At 36.9% G+C, this 15,275-nt stretch overlaps 2 protein-coding genes across 3 annotated transcripts; both read left to right on the top strand.

Moving 5' to 3' along the window:
* Positions 1–7,543: 7,543 nt before the first annotated feature.
* Positions 7,544–8,686, top strand: LOC127102305 (uncharacterized). Its single transcript, XM_051039686.1, has 3 exons — positions 7,544–7,702; positions 7,871–7,996; positions 8,387–8,686. The coding sequence occupies exons 1-3, from the start codon at positions 7,544–7,546 to the stop codon at positions 8,684–8,686; spliced, it is 585 nt and encodes a 194-aa protein (XP_050895643.1).
* Positions 8,687–9,023: 337 nt separating this feature from the next.
* Positions 9,024–12,470, top strand: LOC127106622 (ADP-ribosylation factor GTPase-activating protein AGD12). 2 transcript variants are annotated; one of them, XM_051043919.1, is made up of 9 exons: positions 9,024–9,144; positions 9,815–9,893; positions 10,066–10,147; positions 10,342–10,417; positions 10,657–10,820; positions 11,280–11,427; positions 11,666–11,782; positions 11,870–11,965; positions 12,048–12,470. In XM_051043919.1, exons 2-9 carry the CDS (start codon positions 9,851–9,853, stop codon positions 12,327–12,329), a joined length of 1,008 nt encoding a protein of 335 aa, XP_050899876.1. In that variant the 5' UTR covers positions 9,024–9,144; positions 9,815–9,850; the 3' UTR covers positions 12,330–12,470. The 2 variants fall into 2 exon arrangements, with proteins under 2 accessions (XP_050899876.1, XP_050899877.1); XM_051043920.1 differs by lacking the exon at positions 9,024–9,144 and adding an exon at positions 9,210–9,693.
* The last annotated feature ends 2,805 nt before the right edge of the window (positions 12,471–15,275 follow it).

Raw genomic sequence — 15,275 nt, 5'->3', positions numbered from 1 at the left:
ATGGAATAGCAAATGATCAAATGATGAAAATTCATGCAATGTGATGAATGTTTTGAAAAGTTCATGTCATGAGAAGTATTTTAGAAAAAGAGGCACCAAATTTGGAGTTATGAATCAAAAGTTATGGCCATTTGAAGTTCCATGTACACTTGGCAATGATTGGGCCATATCTCCTCAACCATTCATCAGATGCTCATGATCTTGGACTTTTTGGAAATGGGAGAGAGAGATATTCAACTTTCATGTTGGACAAAATTTCATTTGAAGCTTATTCGATGTTGGAAAGTTGAGTTGAAGTTGGACTAAAAACTTGCCATTTTTGGAAAGTTGAAATTATAGGTCATTTTCCCTTTTTGGAAACTTTTGACTTGACCTCAAATTCTTCAACCTTGATCTTTGAAATGATGAATAAGCATGATTTGGACATGAATGGGATGAAGAAACTCAATCCCCACACTCAAAGTCCACAGTTGACTTTTCAGTTGACTGCATTGGTCCTTAGATGACCTGAAAATGTCCTGATGAATTTGGGGGCTTTGCCATTTGGGAACTTGCTCCAAAATGAATCCATAATTCATATAAGCTCAATGAAATGATCACATGATCCATATCTCAAGGGAAACTTCATCTTTTGCACAACTGATTCACTTGAATTGCCTTGACTGTTGATTGCTTAAGCTGCAAGACAAATGTTAAATGACATATTTTTGTACATTTTGGTTAGTGATTAAAAAAAAGCAATGATATACAAATGCAAACAATGCTTGGTGATCAAGAACCACTCTCAAAGAATATCCCACCCACAAGGAAGGAAGCAAGGTGTCCAATGATCCTTGAGGCAATGCAATGTTATGATATGATGCCATGAGGGATCTTAGGGACAAAATTGGGGTCTTACACCCTGGCTGAAGATAAATTCTCTTTTATCTTGAAAAATCTAAACATTCAAAATTGTCCAGAATGAAATGTGCCTATGAAATAGAAAAATAAGACTCTGAAGTAAACACCTGGGTTCTGTATCTGACTCTGATGCTACTACCAGTTAGAAGTCATCTGAGTTAGAAATCTTCAGGATCTAACCCTTTGGTATTTTTGAAGATCAGATGAAGTAACACGTGGTACATCTTGCGTCTGACCTTGGAACTTCTAGACATCTGTCTAGCATAAATCAAGAGACAGACTCTTGATATCTCCTCGAGCAGTGTGCTGATTTGGGGATTAGACCTCCATCATGGGCTGTAATCATTCTCTTCCAAACGTGCTTACTTGGTTAACGTGCTGCATTCAATTTCTTAACTACTAAACTCACTTTCTATTGTCGTTTTGCATGCACCCTAAATGTGTATATATTCATTTCACAAACTACACTTGCACACTTTAACTCACGACCTCACAAAAACCCTCATTCTCTCAGTTATTCATCTCCTTCAAAGTTTTCTGCAGTTTTCATCAAGTTCTTCAAACATTCATCATCATCTTCAACTGTTCTTCATGGATTCTTAGCAACAATCAATTTACAACTTCTCCCAACAGATGAACTCATCAGAGCAAGCACCCAACTCTAGCCAACAAACTACTGCAACCACCAGCGTCGTCTCAACTCCAATCTACAGGGAACCCCACATCCTTGATCATGAGCCCCACATTCATCTAGCAACTCCCTTTGATAAGCTTGAAGTTCTATGTGAATCTTTGGTTGATTTCGAAAACATGAAGCGTAATGGCGTCGACCTCACTGAAGAACTGAAAATGCAAGGGTGGGAAAACTACTTTCAATGCCTCTATGGCCCGGTGTACACGAATCTGGTGAAGGAGTTCTGGTGTTTCGCAGACTCAGATGATCACTACATTGTCTCCTACGTTCTGGGAGTCAAGATAGTCATCACTGAGAAATCAATTGCCTCTCTTCTGAACATGGAGAAGATAGGAGGAAGACGCATCTACAACATAAACCCTAGGGCAAAGTACCTGTCCCAGGAAATAAACCCTACCATCTTCCAACAGAGTGTTGAAGGCAAGCATTCTAAGAACAAGGAACTACATCAGAACCTCTAGGTCTGGCTGAAGATCATCTTAGGCATCATCCATCATCTTCCTGCTTCAAACTCTTCTGACTACATCAACACAGATCAGAAGTGCATCCTGTACTGCATTCACAAGGGTCTGAAACTCTGTCTATCCGCATTCCTCTTCAAGTACCTCAGAGATTCAGTTAAAGACACCAGAAACAACATGAAGACAAAGAACTATATCTCTCTAGGGAGACTGAGATCTGATGTATTGATTGAGAGTGGCCTCGTGGACCACCTGATTCAGCTCAGACTCATGGAAGATGTCACCATTGACACTGGAAGACCTCTGAATGCTCGGAATCTGAAGAGCATGGGAATAATTGATCAAGTCAGAGCCAAACCCACATTTGATACCTCTTGGGAAGCACTCAGAGATCAGAGGGAGATTCCCAACAGACTCTACCTGTTCTCCAAGATTGACCCTCCAGAGGTAGTAGCCTACTATCTACAGGACCTTGCCAATCAAGGGGTGGATATCTCTGAATTCACAGTGGATTGGCTTCCTGAGCATCCACCTCACTTCATGAAGAGAATGCGGGAGCCCTTTGAGAAATCCAAGAAGGCGAAGAAAGCTAAGCTGGGAGAATCCTCTGGATCAAGACCCCCAGTTCCTCTGGTTGGCTCTCCAGGTAAGTCTGTATCTCTCCTTCCCTCTGTCAAAATTAAACCTATTACTTCTTCTCTTCCCCAAACAACTCCCATATACACCTCTGCTGAAACTCCTCCCTCAACCACCAGATCCTCTAACCCACCTTCTCTAAAATTCAACCTCACCACCACAACATTACCAGTTTCAGAAGCAGAAATGCTGAATGAAACCACCTCACCATCATCATCACCATCTCCTCAATCCCCACCTTACTACGAACTCTCCTCTGATACTGAACCATCTGACCCTCAATCCCCCATTCTGGCTCAACTTCAAGCCCGTGCTCTGGCCTTTCAACAACCATCACATCCTGAACCTGAACCTGAAGTCACTTCCCCTCCTCCGGAACATCCAAATCCAACCACATCTGAACCATCTCAAACACCCTCTGAACCACAACCAATCCACTCTGAACCACAACCAACCCAACCACCGTTTGAACCAACCCCACAACCTGAACTATCCTCTTAGACTCACTCTGACATACCACCACCCATCACTTCCGCTGACCCAACAACTCCCACACTTAATTTAAGTGCCCCTATCTCACCCTCCTCACCCTCTCCAGTCTCTTCTACTGAACCAGAAACTACCCTTCCTACCCTTGAAAAAGCAATCCAGGTTTTTGCAGAGTCTTCAGTTGAGAAGGTCAAGTCTCTGACCATTAACTCTGGTATCAGTGATGATCCCTCTGCTGTAAGGATCCACTCGAACAGAGTGATAAGTTGGATGACCTCTGAAGCCTTTAAGCTGAAAGGCCTATCTGAACAAGTCTGCGACGACTTCATCAGAGACGCTGGGATCAGACTCCAAGAGCGCCTAGCAAGAGAAGCTGAGGAACGGGCAAGGAAGGAAGCTGAAGAGAAAGCGTGTCAAGAAGAACTTCAGAGAATCAGAGAAGCTGAAGAAAAGGCTATTGCTGCTGCTGCTGCTGAGGTTGACGCAAAAGCTAAAGCCGACGCTGAAGAAGCAACTCACATTGCTGAAGAAGTTGTTGCCAAAGCCAACGCTGATGAACTGCCTCAGGGGGAGCACTCCAACTCTGGGTTCGTCCCTCTGGTCTTGAAGACTCTAGAGGAACTGTAGAAAGAACAACAAATAGTTCGAGCCAGACTGGATCAACAGGACTCTGTCAATGTTAACATTCAGAACATGATGTCCCAACTGCTCCAAAGGATGCCTCCGCCTCCAAACCCTTAGGCACCTAGGCTATTTTCTTGTTGCTTTCTATATTTTGTTGTTTGTGTTGGTGTAAGCCCTAGAGGCCAATACTTTTGATACTTGTATCGAATTATTTATTAATAATAAAAGGCTTTTTCTTTATTATGTTTGTCTAATAAAGTCCCTAGAATAGATAGTCCATTTAATGTATCAAGTGTGACTTAATCATGAGATCACATTAAACATAAGGACACTATTATTAAAGTATCCATAGTCGAGCTTTATTGTGAAATGGGATAACATTAAAGCATTAAGACTATTATGTATATAGACTAATGATCACATCTCATGGATCATGGATAAGAAGTTATCAAGTCTTAAACATAGGTATGAATATTAAGAGTAATATTTATACTGGATTGACCCGCTATGAGAATACTATATAGAATGTTATGCAAAGTGTCATAAGTTATTCTCATGGTGATAATGATGTATAGCACCCTTCGACCTGAAACTACTATGGACCCTAGATGTAGAGTCGAGTGCCTTATTGCTGATCAAACATTGTCCGTAACTGGATGACCATAAAGACAGTTGATGGGTACTCCACGAAGCGTGCTAAGGGACATGAGTGACCTAGATGGAATTTTCCCATCCTGCGTAACAGGATAAATGTCTATGGGCCCAATATTGAACTGGACAAGGATGACACGGTATATGCCTTGTGTTCAATATAGACATAAGGGCAAAAGGGTAATTGTACATATAAGTATTATCACAAAAGGATTTGTCATATCACATGACATTTTCGTGTCTTGGATAGCAGTGATGTGCTGCTAGATACCGCTCACTGTTTATTATGTTAAATACGTGATTTAATATAATTGCCAATGCCGCGAAAACCTACAGGGTCACACACAAAAGGACGGATTGATGAGAGGTAAAGTAACTAAGGAATACCGTAATGTACGGTTCCCTTAAGTGAATTGTAGAACATCGTAAGGCACGGTGTACTTAAGTAGAATACGAAATATGGTAAGGTACCACGCGCTTAAGTGATTTTGGCATATTATAAGATATGGGCCATATACACTTGAGTGAGATTTTTAGATTGCAGCCCACACAAGTGGTTCTATAAATAGAACCCTTGTGTAGAAGCATTTGTGCAGTTGCAATTTCGTTTTTCTCTCTCTCTCACTCAAAGCCTTCATTCGTAGCAGCTAGCACTGAGATTGAAGGAATCCGTTCGTGTGGACTGAGTAGAGGCGTTGTCATTGTTCAATGTTCGTGATCGCTCCGTAGATCTGCATCAAAGGTTACAATCGCCACAAAAGGTAACAATTCTATCATTGATCATGCCCATTCGTAAGGATCACTAAAGGAGAAATTTTAAATTCCGCTGCATTTTGGATCGCCCTTTTCCTTCAGTTTGCTCATTGCTTTCTGCCTTCTGACATATGTGCTTATCTGTAAATGCCTTCTTATCTATATAAACTTTATTTTGCTATGTCTTTTTGATTCTGACAAAAAGGGGGAGAACTAAAACAGCTCTGATGAAAACATAACTAATTCCTCTCAAGCACTGCAAACATTTTTCAATAAACTATTACTAAATCAATGACTAAAGATATGCAGGAAAGTAGCTAAAAGCACCAAACCAAGGAAGGTCCGGTAAGAACTTCTGAGCTATCCAAGGATCTAACTCAGGGGGAGCCCACTGTACTATCTGATCTAAGATTTTCTTTAAATGTTTCATCTTCACTCTGAACTGTTTTGTCATCATCGAAAAGAGGGAGATTGTAAGAACAAAGTTGGTTCTACAATATATCTATAAGATTTTAATGATAACAAAGGATGAAACAAAAATGGTACTCTAACGAGATTTTTTCTTAGTGTGCATGATTCTGACCATTTGTGCAGGACTCTGACCATACATTAGATAGACAATTACATCAAATATAAAATATTCGATGATCAGATGCTACTCAGAAAGGATGCGTCCAGAAGGTTCTGATTCTGATCAACACAGATACCAACGCAACATTAAGAAGTCAGAAGCTCCGATAAAAGACTATTGAATCCAGACTCTGATACTAAAGAAGTCTAGAGCATTGAGAAGCTCTGATGGGGTTATACATAATCATCCTCTGAAGACAAACTCTGATATATCAAGACTCTGACGTAGACTCACCAGTCCAAAATGCGTAACCGAAAAGAAATCTTAATGTGGAAAGAAAGTATTTCAAGAAGGGAATAATGAGGCGTGCAAAACTGTTTTAGAAAGAAACAAGGAGAGTAATGACATTAATCATTCTTCAATGACTAAGATTCTGTCATCACTCCAACGATCCATCACAACGACTATATAAAGGACGAAATACTTCACAAGAGAACACACCTGAGACACACAAGAAATCTCATTCATCCTCTCTCATTTTTCACGAGCTACTGCTCTTACGTGAAAAACTATTGTTCTTATAATTCTGTAATATTTGCTTTTTGTTAGAAGCACTTTACATTACAATTTATACTCTGGCTTGAACTACTTCCTCAAGTGACTCTGCACAGTCTGAATACATGAGAGGGCTGAGAGATTATTCTCTTAGACGTTTGGTTGTGTAATCTTTCAAGATTAGTGGATTAAGTCCTTTTTGAAGGCGAAATCACCTTGGTCGGGTGGACTGAAGTAGCTTTGAATTTCAAGCTAACTAGTATAAAATTCTGTGTCATTTCCTTTTTATTCTGTGTGTGTCTGATTTCTGAACCTTCATCACTAACAAGGTGGAAGTCAGCAGGGATATCATTATGAAGGAAACATAAGCATGGCATTGGAACAAGTCTCAATCCAACTTTGGTGCAGTGTTAACACCTGAGTTAACTTTTGAAGATATTTTAGACTCTGAAGGATATTTTGCCTATGAAGATGAGTCATGATCTGAAGGTGACTCTTAGTCTGCAGGCAAGTATGACTCTGAAGGTGAATTTGATTTTGATCCAGATTTTGATGATGATCCATACTCTGGTGGTAATCATGCCTCTGAAGGTGGTCATGCTTCTGAAGGTGGTCCAGCCTCTGAAGGTAGTCCAACATCTGATATTGTTCTAGCATCTGAAGAAGATTTTGAACAAGTTCAAAAGCCACAAAGAATCAGACAAATACCAAGAAGATTTGCAGAGTTTGGCATGTTACGAGATACTGAGATAGACTCTAAAGGGGAAGCCGTGTGCCATGTTGGTAGACTATGAACTAGTTAGTACTAAAGATTCTCTCAATAATAAAGTGTAGCTGAAGGTCATGAAAGAAGAACTCGAGGCTATATAAAGAAACCAAACTTAGGAGTTTACTGAGCTTTGAAAGAACAAGAAAGTCATTAGTGTGAGATGAGTTTACAAGTTAAGACTAAAGTCAAATGGATCAACTGGAAAACACAAAGAAATGTTAGTAGCTAGAGGATTTTTATAGAAATTTGGATTAGATTAATCTGAGGTGTTTGCACCTGTATCTAGGCATGAAACAATCAGATTGGTGATTGATATAACTGCTAATAGAAATTGGTCTATGATGCATTTAGATGTGAAATCTGCATTTCTGAATGGACCTTTACAAGTGAAAGTTTATGTGTCACAACCTCCTGGATTTATGAAAAAGAATCAGGAAGGGATGGTGTACAAGTTTCATAAAACCTTGTATGGACTGAAACAAGCTCGTAGAGCTTGCAATCTGAATATTGATTCATTTTTCAAGCGTCAAGAATTCAGAAAATGTGAGATGGAGTATGGTGTTTATGTTCAGCATACATCTGATAGTAGTATAATTCTGGTGTGTCTCTATGTTGATGACATATTATTAACAAGGAGTTGTTCATATGAGATAGTCAAGTTCAATAAGGTGTTGATGAATGAGTTTGAGATGACTAATCTAAGAAATCTAATATATTTTATAGGGATGAGCATTTTATACTTTAATAAGGGTATAATTTTGCATCAGTTGAAGTATAAACTTGAGCTTCTGAAGAGATTTGAGCTAACAAATTGCAAGTTTGCAATCACACATACTGAAACAAATCACAAGTTGGATTCTGATGATGTAGGTGCTACAACTTGTAAACAGTTGGTGGGCTTATTGAGTTATAAATTTAACATCAAACCTGACATCTGATATGCAACTGGAATGATGAATAGGTTTATGAACAAACCAAAGTGGTCACATCACCAAGCTACTGTTAGGATACTAAGGTATATTAAGAGGCCTCTGAGGTATAGAGTCTTGTTCCCTTCTGGTGTTAAATTTCATTTAGAGCCGATATGTTATTCAGACTCTGATTTGTATGGAGACAGATTTGACAGAAGAAGTACTTATGGATATTTCTTCAAGTATCTAGGAGGTGTCATTTATTGGTGCTCCAATAAGTAACCAATAGTTGCATTGTCAACTTGTGAAGCTAAGTACATTGCAGGTGTTTTGTGTGTGTGTCAAGTTGTTTGGATTATGAACTTATTGCAGGATCTGAAGATCAAGGTGAGCAAGCCTGTGAGGTTGATGATTGTCAACAAATCAACTATACGCCTTACAAAGAATCCAATGTTGCATGGAAGAAGCAAGCACATTGACACGAAGTTCCATTTTCTGCGCAATCAGGTTCAAAATATAGTGCTTGAAATTGTTCACTGTAGCATTCAGAAACAACTTGCAGATATGCTGACTAAAGCTATCAAGATTGAACACTTTATCAATTTGAGGGATGTAATTGGTGTTGTTGATTTTAGTCTTGAATGTGGATTAAAAAATGATATTAAAGTGTAATCCAAATTCACATTTAAGTTAGATTTCATTTGGTTTTGCACGGGGAAAAAAGATATATTGAAATTATTACCCACAAAAGTCTAAAAGAAAAAAAAAATTGCATATTTGTCAACACAAATAAAATAAAACTTTAAATAAATATTGGATAATATGAAAAATATAAATGTTATTATATTAAAAATACTAATACTAATACTACTAATAATAATAATATTTTTTTTTTCATAAGAAAACACAATTTTTTGATATAAAATAAATTATATTTCTTATTCTTTTTACTTAAATTCAACTAAAGAAAAACAGTAAGAAAACAAAAACTTGAACACCCTTACAAATAAAGAAATCATTGTTACAAAACAATGCCAACTAAATCAGACATAGAAAAAATGTCGCCACCTTTTTCCTACCTCTATCTCTTCCATCCGACATCATGCACTTTTCAATTCCTTCATTCACCGGTAATTTCTTTCTCTTTTCTCTCTATTCATTTTCTATTATTCTTCATTCATTTCTTAACCACATCAATGCAAATGTTAATCTTTCATGAATTCTAATAATTTTTTTCAAACATACACATTCTTATCTAATTCATTGTAATTGAAAAACAAAATCTCAAATTTAATATTTGGTTGATGATTGAAGAGGGTTCCCAATTCCCTCCCATCATTGTTTTTGTTTTTGTTGTTGTTTGGTTGTGAGCAAAAATTGCATGCATAATGCTTGTGTTAAGTCTTATGCGGTTGTTGAATGTTTACTTTTTAACACATGCGACCAAACAATTTTGATGTCTGCTAATTCAAACAAAAATCTGACTTTTTTTATTTATAGACCAACCACTCAATAAAAAATGAAAAACTCCCACATGGGTGTGTGTTGTTTATGAATTGTAAATTGATCTTTATTCTCTTTTGAGAAAATTGACATGATTAGCCCTCAGGCTGCAAAGGCTGCAATGGAATTAGTCTTCCCACCATGCAGTGGAATTAGTCTGTTGCCAGCATTAATTAGTTATATATATTATCCTTGAAACTTTATATTTGTTTACTTTTTCTTGTTGGAGAAGCCTTATCGGTTGTCATTATTGTAGAAATTCTTTCGATTTTTATGTTGCTAAGTGTACTTTCTCAGGTAGATTAACTTGAGAGGTGTTAGAGGATTTCAAGGATGTCGATGAATAGACGTTTGGAATTCGGGAGGCCTGTCTCAAGTATGTTATGATTTTTTCATTATGCGATATTCTCTTGCGTTTAACTAGTTTATTACCCTTATCAAAAGTCAATGTATTATGTATATATTCTCATATGTCTACTTGTGAAATGCAAAGCCGTTTTGGTTTAGTTTTTCCTTGAGAGGTTGAATGATTGGCAGGTCTCTTACAGGTAAAAAAAGATTGAAGGATTTATTGGTTCAAAAAGATAATCGTTTTTGCGCTGATTGTGGTTCTCCGGATCCTAAATGGGCGTAAGTTTATTCAATTATCCAAAACCTTTTTTTCTTTAAACGAAGATTCAGTGTCGTGTTTTTTTTTCTTTCTGTAAAGGGATTATGAGACATCTTTGTAATTGCTTATCCAAATAACATTTTCTTGGATGTAATATGTAGAAAGTATATTAGCTTTTCTTAGCTGAATTTAATTTCTTGAACTGCTTTTTCAGGTCAGCCAATATTGGGGTTTTTGTATGCTTAAAATGCTGTGGTGTGCACAGAAGTCTTGGTACTCATATATCAAGGGTACTCACTCATTCATGATCTTTTAGTTCAAAACATTTTCTTGTTATTGATGAAAAATAATTAATTGATTTCCTGTCTTGACATAATTGAAAAACTAATAGTATATATACATACATTTATACATAGTATATGTCATTTTCATTGTTTTTAATGAATTGTGTCTATCAAGTTAATGGTGGCATAGATGTCGGATTTGGTTATGCAATAAAGCATTGAGACGTTTCCTTTTTCCTTGTCAGATTTTGTCGGTGACATTGGATGAATGGTCTGGTGATGAAATAGATGCAATGATGGAAGTTGGAGGAAATGCTTCTGCAAATTCGATTTATGAGGCTTATATTCCAGAAGGATATACAAAGCCTGGACCAGATGCCAGTCACGAGGAACGTGCAAAATTCATCAGGTTAGACATGCTTACTCTTAAGAGTCCTTGTTGGAGGAGAGATGGTCAGAACATATGTTTATAAATGGAGTGAATCCTCGCCTACAAGCCAGTTTTGCAAGGTTGAGTTAGACCCAACCCAAAATTCTATGACTTAGAAAGTGTCATCTCGCTTATTTTATAAACCTGTTATCCTTTTTGTCACCATAAGTTACGCAAAAGATATCGCAATGAATTTTTATCCTCTCAACCTTTTGTTCTTTTTTATTCAACTCAAATTTTGTTCTTTTTTTTGTATTTATTTTGTTTATTTTCTACTCTTCTTGTGTGTTACTCTTTTTAACCACAATCCATTTTGCTTGGTTAAGCATTTACTAATTTACACATTGTGAAATTGTTCAAGTTAGCATCAACATTGGCACCGATCCCGTAATGTTTGCGTTAAGAGTGGCATTGTAATAGTGGCATTTATGATTCCAGGTCAAAGTATGAGAGTCAAGAATTTTTGAAACATAGTCTGCGTATAGTATCAACAAAATCAACAAAATCAACAAAAAGCAGTCGTCAATCAAGTTTCGCCAAAACGTTAATGGATAGCTTTCGAACTACAAGTGGTTCAAAGAAAATGGTAATTATATATGTTCCCTTTGATTAAATATATGTTTGTGTGTACCATAGTTGAATTAGCATATTTATGTGTACTAGCATATTGTTGCGTTTAGACGAAAGTCGTCTAATCAAATTAATTTCGTATAGACGAGGCATGCTTGATGAATCCAACTTTACTACACCATTAGTAAATGAAATGAAATTGTTTTCATAAGTGACTTTCATGGATGTTTGATTGATATTGATGTTGGAAATAGGAAGGAATGGTAGAATTCATTGGAATGTTGAAAGTGAAAGTGGTCAAAGGCACAAATTTAGCAATCAGAGATATGATGACAAGCGATCCCTACGTCATTTTGAAGCTTGGCCAACAGGTTGATTGTTTTCATTAGCATAAAATTTTCGGAAATTATTACTATTATTTTTAGCTGAAGAATGATATATGTTGATATTGCATTCAGACCGTTCAGACGGCCGTGGTAAAGAGTAATTTGAATCCAGTCTGGAACGAAGAACTTATGTTGTCGGTTCCTGAGCAATTTGGATCGATAAGTTTGGTAAGGTTAAATTTTACCGCAGCTTATAAATGAAAATGTCATGACTTTATATTAACAACTAACTAGGTTGATTGTAATGCAGAAGGTATTTGATCATGATATTTTTTCGGCGGATGATATAATGGGAGAAGCAGAGATTGATCTTCAACCTCTGATAACATCTGCAATCGCATTTGGAGATGCTGGAATGTTTGATGATATGCAAATAGGAAAGTGGCTGAAATCAAATGACAATGCACTTGTAGAAGATAGCATAGTCAATATCATTGATGGTAAGGTTAAACAAGATATGTTAATCAAGCTTCAGAATGTGGAATGTGGAGAATTAAACTTAGAACTTGAGTGGTTATCTCTTAATCATTAGGTGAATTCCTGTATTTAATCTGTTCATATTGATCTCTTAAAGAAATATTTATGTTTTTTCTACTCGAACACTAGTTTTTTCGATCAAATAGAGAGAATGTTTCGTTTTAAATTCTAATATTCATGTTGATTTTCAGATTTAGGTTTCATGGGTTTGTGCCAAATTTAAATTAGTACACAAATTGATTTCGTTTCTCTTGGAGAAGTGTGCATCCATTGCTATTTGACTAGATTCTCATAGCTTGTTCTGCTAATGATCAAAAGCTTATACAATTAATAAAATAATAATAAGAAAATCTATACTAGTTGTTCTTAAAGAGCATCTCCAACCGTGAACTCATTTTTGGGTTCTTTGTGGGACCTATTAAGTCACGTCAGCTTGAAGCAACCCAACTACTTTTTCACTCCAATGGTGTAATTCTGAAAAATTCAGATTGGATCTCACAATTTTATTTTATATATTAATATTTTATTCATATTAAATTTTATATTAATTAAAATAATAATCTCACAACTTTAATTTTAGTATTTATATTAATTAAATTTTATATTAATTAAAACCATTCAAGGAACCGTTGCTTCATATTACACTGTTCCACACGTTGGCATATGCTTGAAACTAGAAAAAGTGAAAAGATGGATGCCATGCTGGCAAACCCATTGAAAGAACCACCACCGGAGGTGGTCTAAGAAAACCTATCATAAAAAAGAAATAGCAAGAGTGAAGAGCCCTCAATTCATGTTAAGCCATTTGTAGAAGCAAATCGACAAGAATTAATGAGTTTTGTCCATTTAGTCGTATGTCTCATAGCCTCACAGCTCAAGGCCAACCAATAAAAAGGTATTTGTTTACACGTAAAATAAATACCAGTAGCATATTAGTTAAAATTAAGGCCACATGAGTACAAAGACAATTGAATGCCAATTAATAGAATTTTGAAAACCTAATGAGGTTCATGAAGGTCGTCCAAATTCAATAGAACTCGATAATTTAATATTTTATTTGTGTCTTATTAGTTACACCTCTATTTAAAATCACTATTGGCATGAAGCCACGTTACGAAGAGATAGAGCATACATGAATAAGAAAAATAAAAAAATGCCTTAAAAAAATGGAGAAATAAGTTGAACACGAGAGGCCAATGACTATTGAGAACAAGTCAACTAGATTGTACACAATCCACAATATTGTTTATTAATTTTTTTTTATTTCGTATTGGAACTAGAAATATGTGGAGATTTGACAGACTTGATTTCTGATGTGGTAGACTGAATTTCCGGTACGACATAGTGGGGAACGGGGTGGACCTCCTAAGTTAACACTCCAACGTCCAAATTAGTAGATGAGTGAGAAAATAAGTTGAGTGTGTGAATGAGAAAGTATCTGAAATGGAGCGTGTTGGAGATTATATAATGTGAGCGGTTAAAGTTGTTCCCTTGTGATCAAGAGCCTAACGTGGGATGTCATCCGATTATATCTGATGGTGGTGAGGGATATGAGTTGCTAGTGCCTTGGACTATGTGCCACAGTGACTGGGTTTTACTCCCCTTGGGTATGTGGTCGGTCTTAGACAGTTTCCCCCAAAGTCTGTCATTAGATAGGAATGAAGAGACTTTTCAGAGTACTAGGTCGTTGTCCCAATTTGATCATGGTCCTCGTGACGAATTTCAATCATGCAGAAGTGGAAAGGCTTATAGAGGGGGAACAAGTAACCTTGGAAATACACGCACTAAATACAAGTATTTCCACTGAAACATTTCACACGGATATTCTTCCACGCGGCCTTAAAATCCCAGGGTAAGGGTAACGTTATATTTTAGGGTACTCAAGTTCACTCGAGTGCGGTTGTGATCTCAAGTTGAATCTTGTCAGTTAATTTTTGTCTTCTTGTCTTCCTTTGTTCTAGACCTTTGATTAGCCTCCCTTGCCACATGATATATATATCGTTTCTCTTTTCATATTACGTTTCACCTTTGTGCAAACTATTATTTTCTTTTTTTGCCAACTCCGATAATCCTTCTCTGAACTCTAGTGACAACTTATTTTTCCTGTTTGCATTTTCTTTCCAAATTTCACAACTTCTTCGGGTACAAAGCGTATGACATTAAAATCTTCATTCAAAAGAGATGGTGAAATCTTGCTCCCCAAAGGAGCAGACAAAGCGGTCCCTTGAGACGATACCTTATCTAGGTCTATGCAAGTCCCCGCCTCCAGATTAACAATGTCTTTATCTATAGAAAACTTGTATTTTTTATCCTATATTAGAGACCTAGTCACATCAACCGCTCCCGGCTTCACGCCGGTAATGGGTATGACTCAAATTATAGACTCATCCTTGACCGACTTTGACTTCTTTTTACCCTGGATTATCAAGTATGGGGGACTGCTTTTGGGTTTGGGAGACCACACCTCATCCCGAACGACCCTCTTCTTCGCGTGCCGAGCCTTCTTCTCAAATACATACATGTGTGTCATCCTCTTTGGAAATAGATAAAAAATAAATTTATATAAAATAATCACACTAGTCAGAACATTCAGATGTACATAACACTTTTTGTCATTCATATCGCTCTGGTCGTACTCCACCACCTCCCTAGATTTCATAATACATAATACCTATCGGACTCGACGGTCACTCTTTCCGTCTCCCTTAGGAGGTCACAGTGGAAATAGTTTACCGGAACGGGGTTACTCGTCAAATGAAAGGGAAACTAGTGATCATTGGTCTCATTAAATATGGACATTAAGCGCTCCCCTTTTCCTTGTACCCTCATGAATTAATCCTTCCAGTTTTTATAATTTGACGAATATGGACACCTAACTACATTTCTCTACGCACTTGGTTTCATAAAATGAGAAAAAGATGCCTAGTGTGGGTGTGATTTCTATGATCTATAACCCCTTGATAAAGGCCTAACTATTTGATTCTATTTGGGAGGGGCGACA

Source organism: Lathyrus oleraceus, chromosome 7 (genome assembly GCF_024323335.1).
Source record: "Lathyrus oleraceus cultivar Zhongwan6 chromosome 7, CAAS_Psat_ZW6_1.0, whole genome shotgun sequence".
In the NCBI taxonomy this organism is placed as follows: Eukaryota; Viridiplantae; Streptophyta; class Magnoliopsida; order Fabales; family Fabaceae; genus Lathyrus; species Lathyrus oleraceus.
The sequence above is the reverse complement of the archived record's forward strand: the minus strand, read 5'-3'. Positions and strand labels throughout refer to the sequence as shown.

Bases quoted from the DNA above. Each gene is read 5' to 3' on its own strand.
- LOC127102305 (XM_051039686.1), top strand. From the start codon at position 7,544: ATGGTGTACAAGTTTCATAAAACCTTGTATGGACTGAAACAAGCTCGT. The intron at 7,703-7,870 runs GTGTGTCTCTAT...ATTTTGCATCAG, and splicing joins CTGATAGTAGTATAATTCTG to TTGAAGTATAAACTTGAGCT. The intron at 7,997-8,386 runs GTGGGCTTATTG...AACTTATTGCAG, and splicing joins CTACAACTTGTAAACAGTTG to GATCTGAAGATCAAGGTGAG.
- LOC127106622 (XM_051043919.1), top strand. From the start codon at position 9,851: ATGTCGATGAATAGACGTTTGGAATTCGGGAGGCCTGTCTCAA. The intron at 9,894-10,065 runs GTATGTTATGAT...GGTCTCTTACAG, and splicing joins ATTCGGGAGGCCTGTCTCAA to GTAAAAAAAGATTGAAGGAT. The intron at 11,966-12,047 runs GTAAGGTTAAAT...ATTGTAATGCAG, and splicing joins AATTTGGATCGATAAGTTTG to AAGGTATTTGATCATGATAT.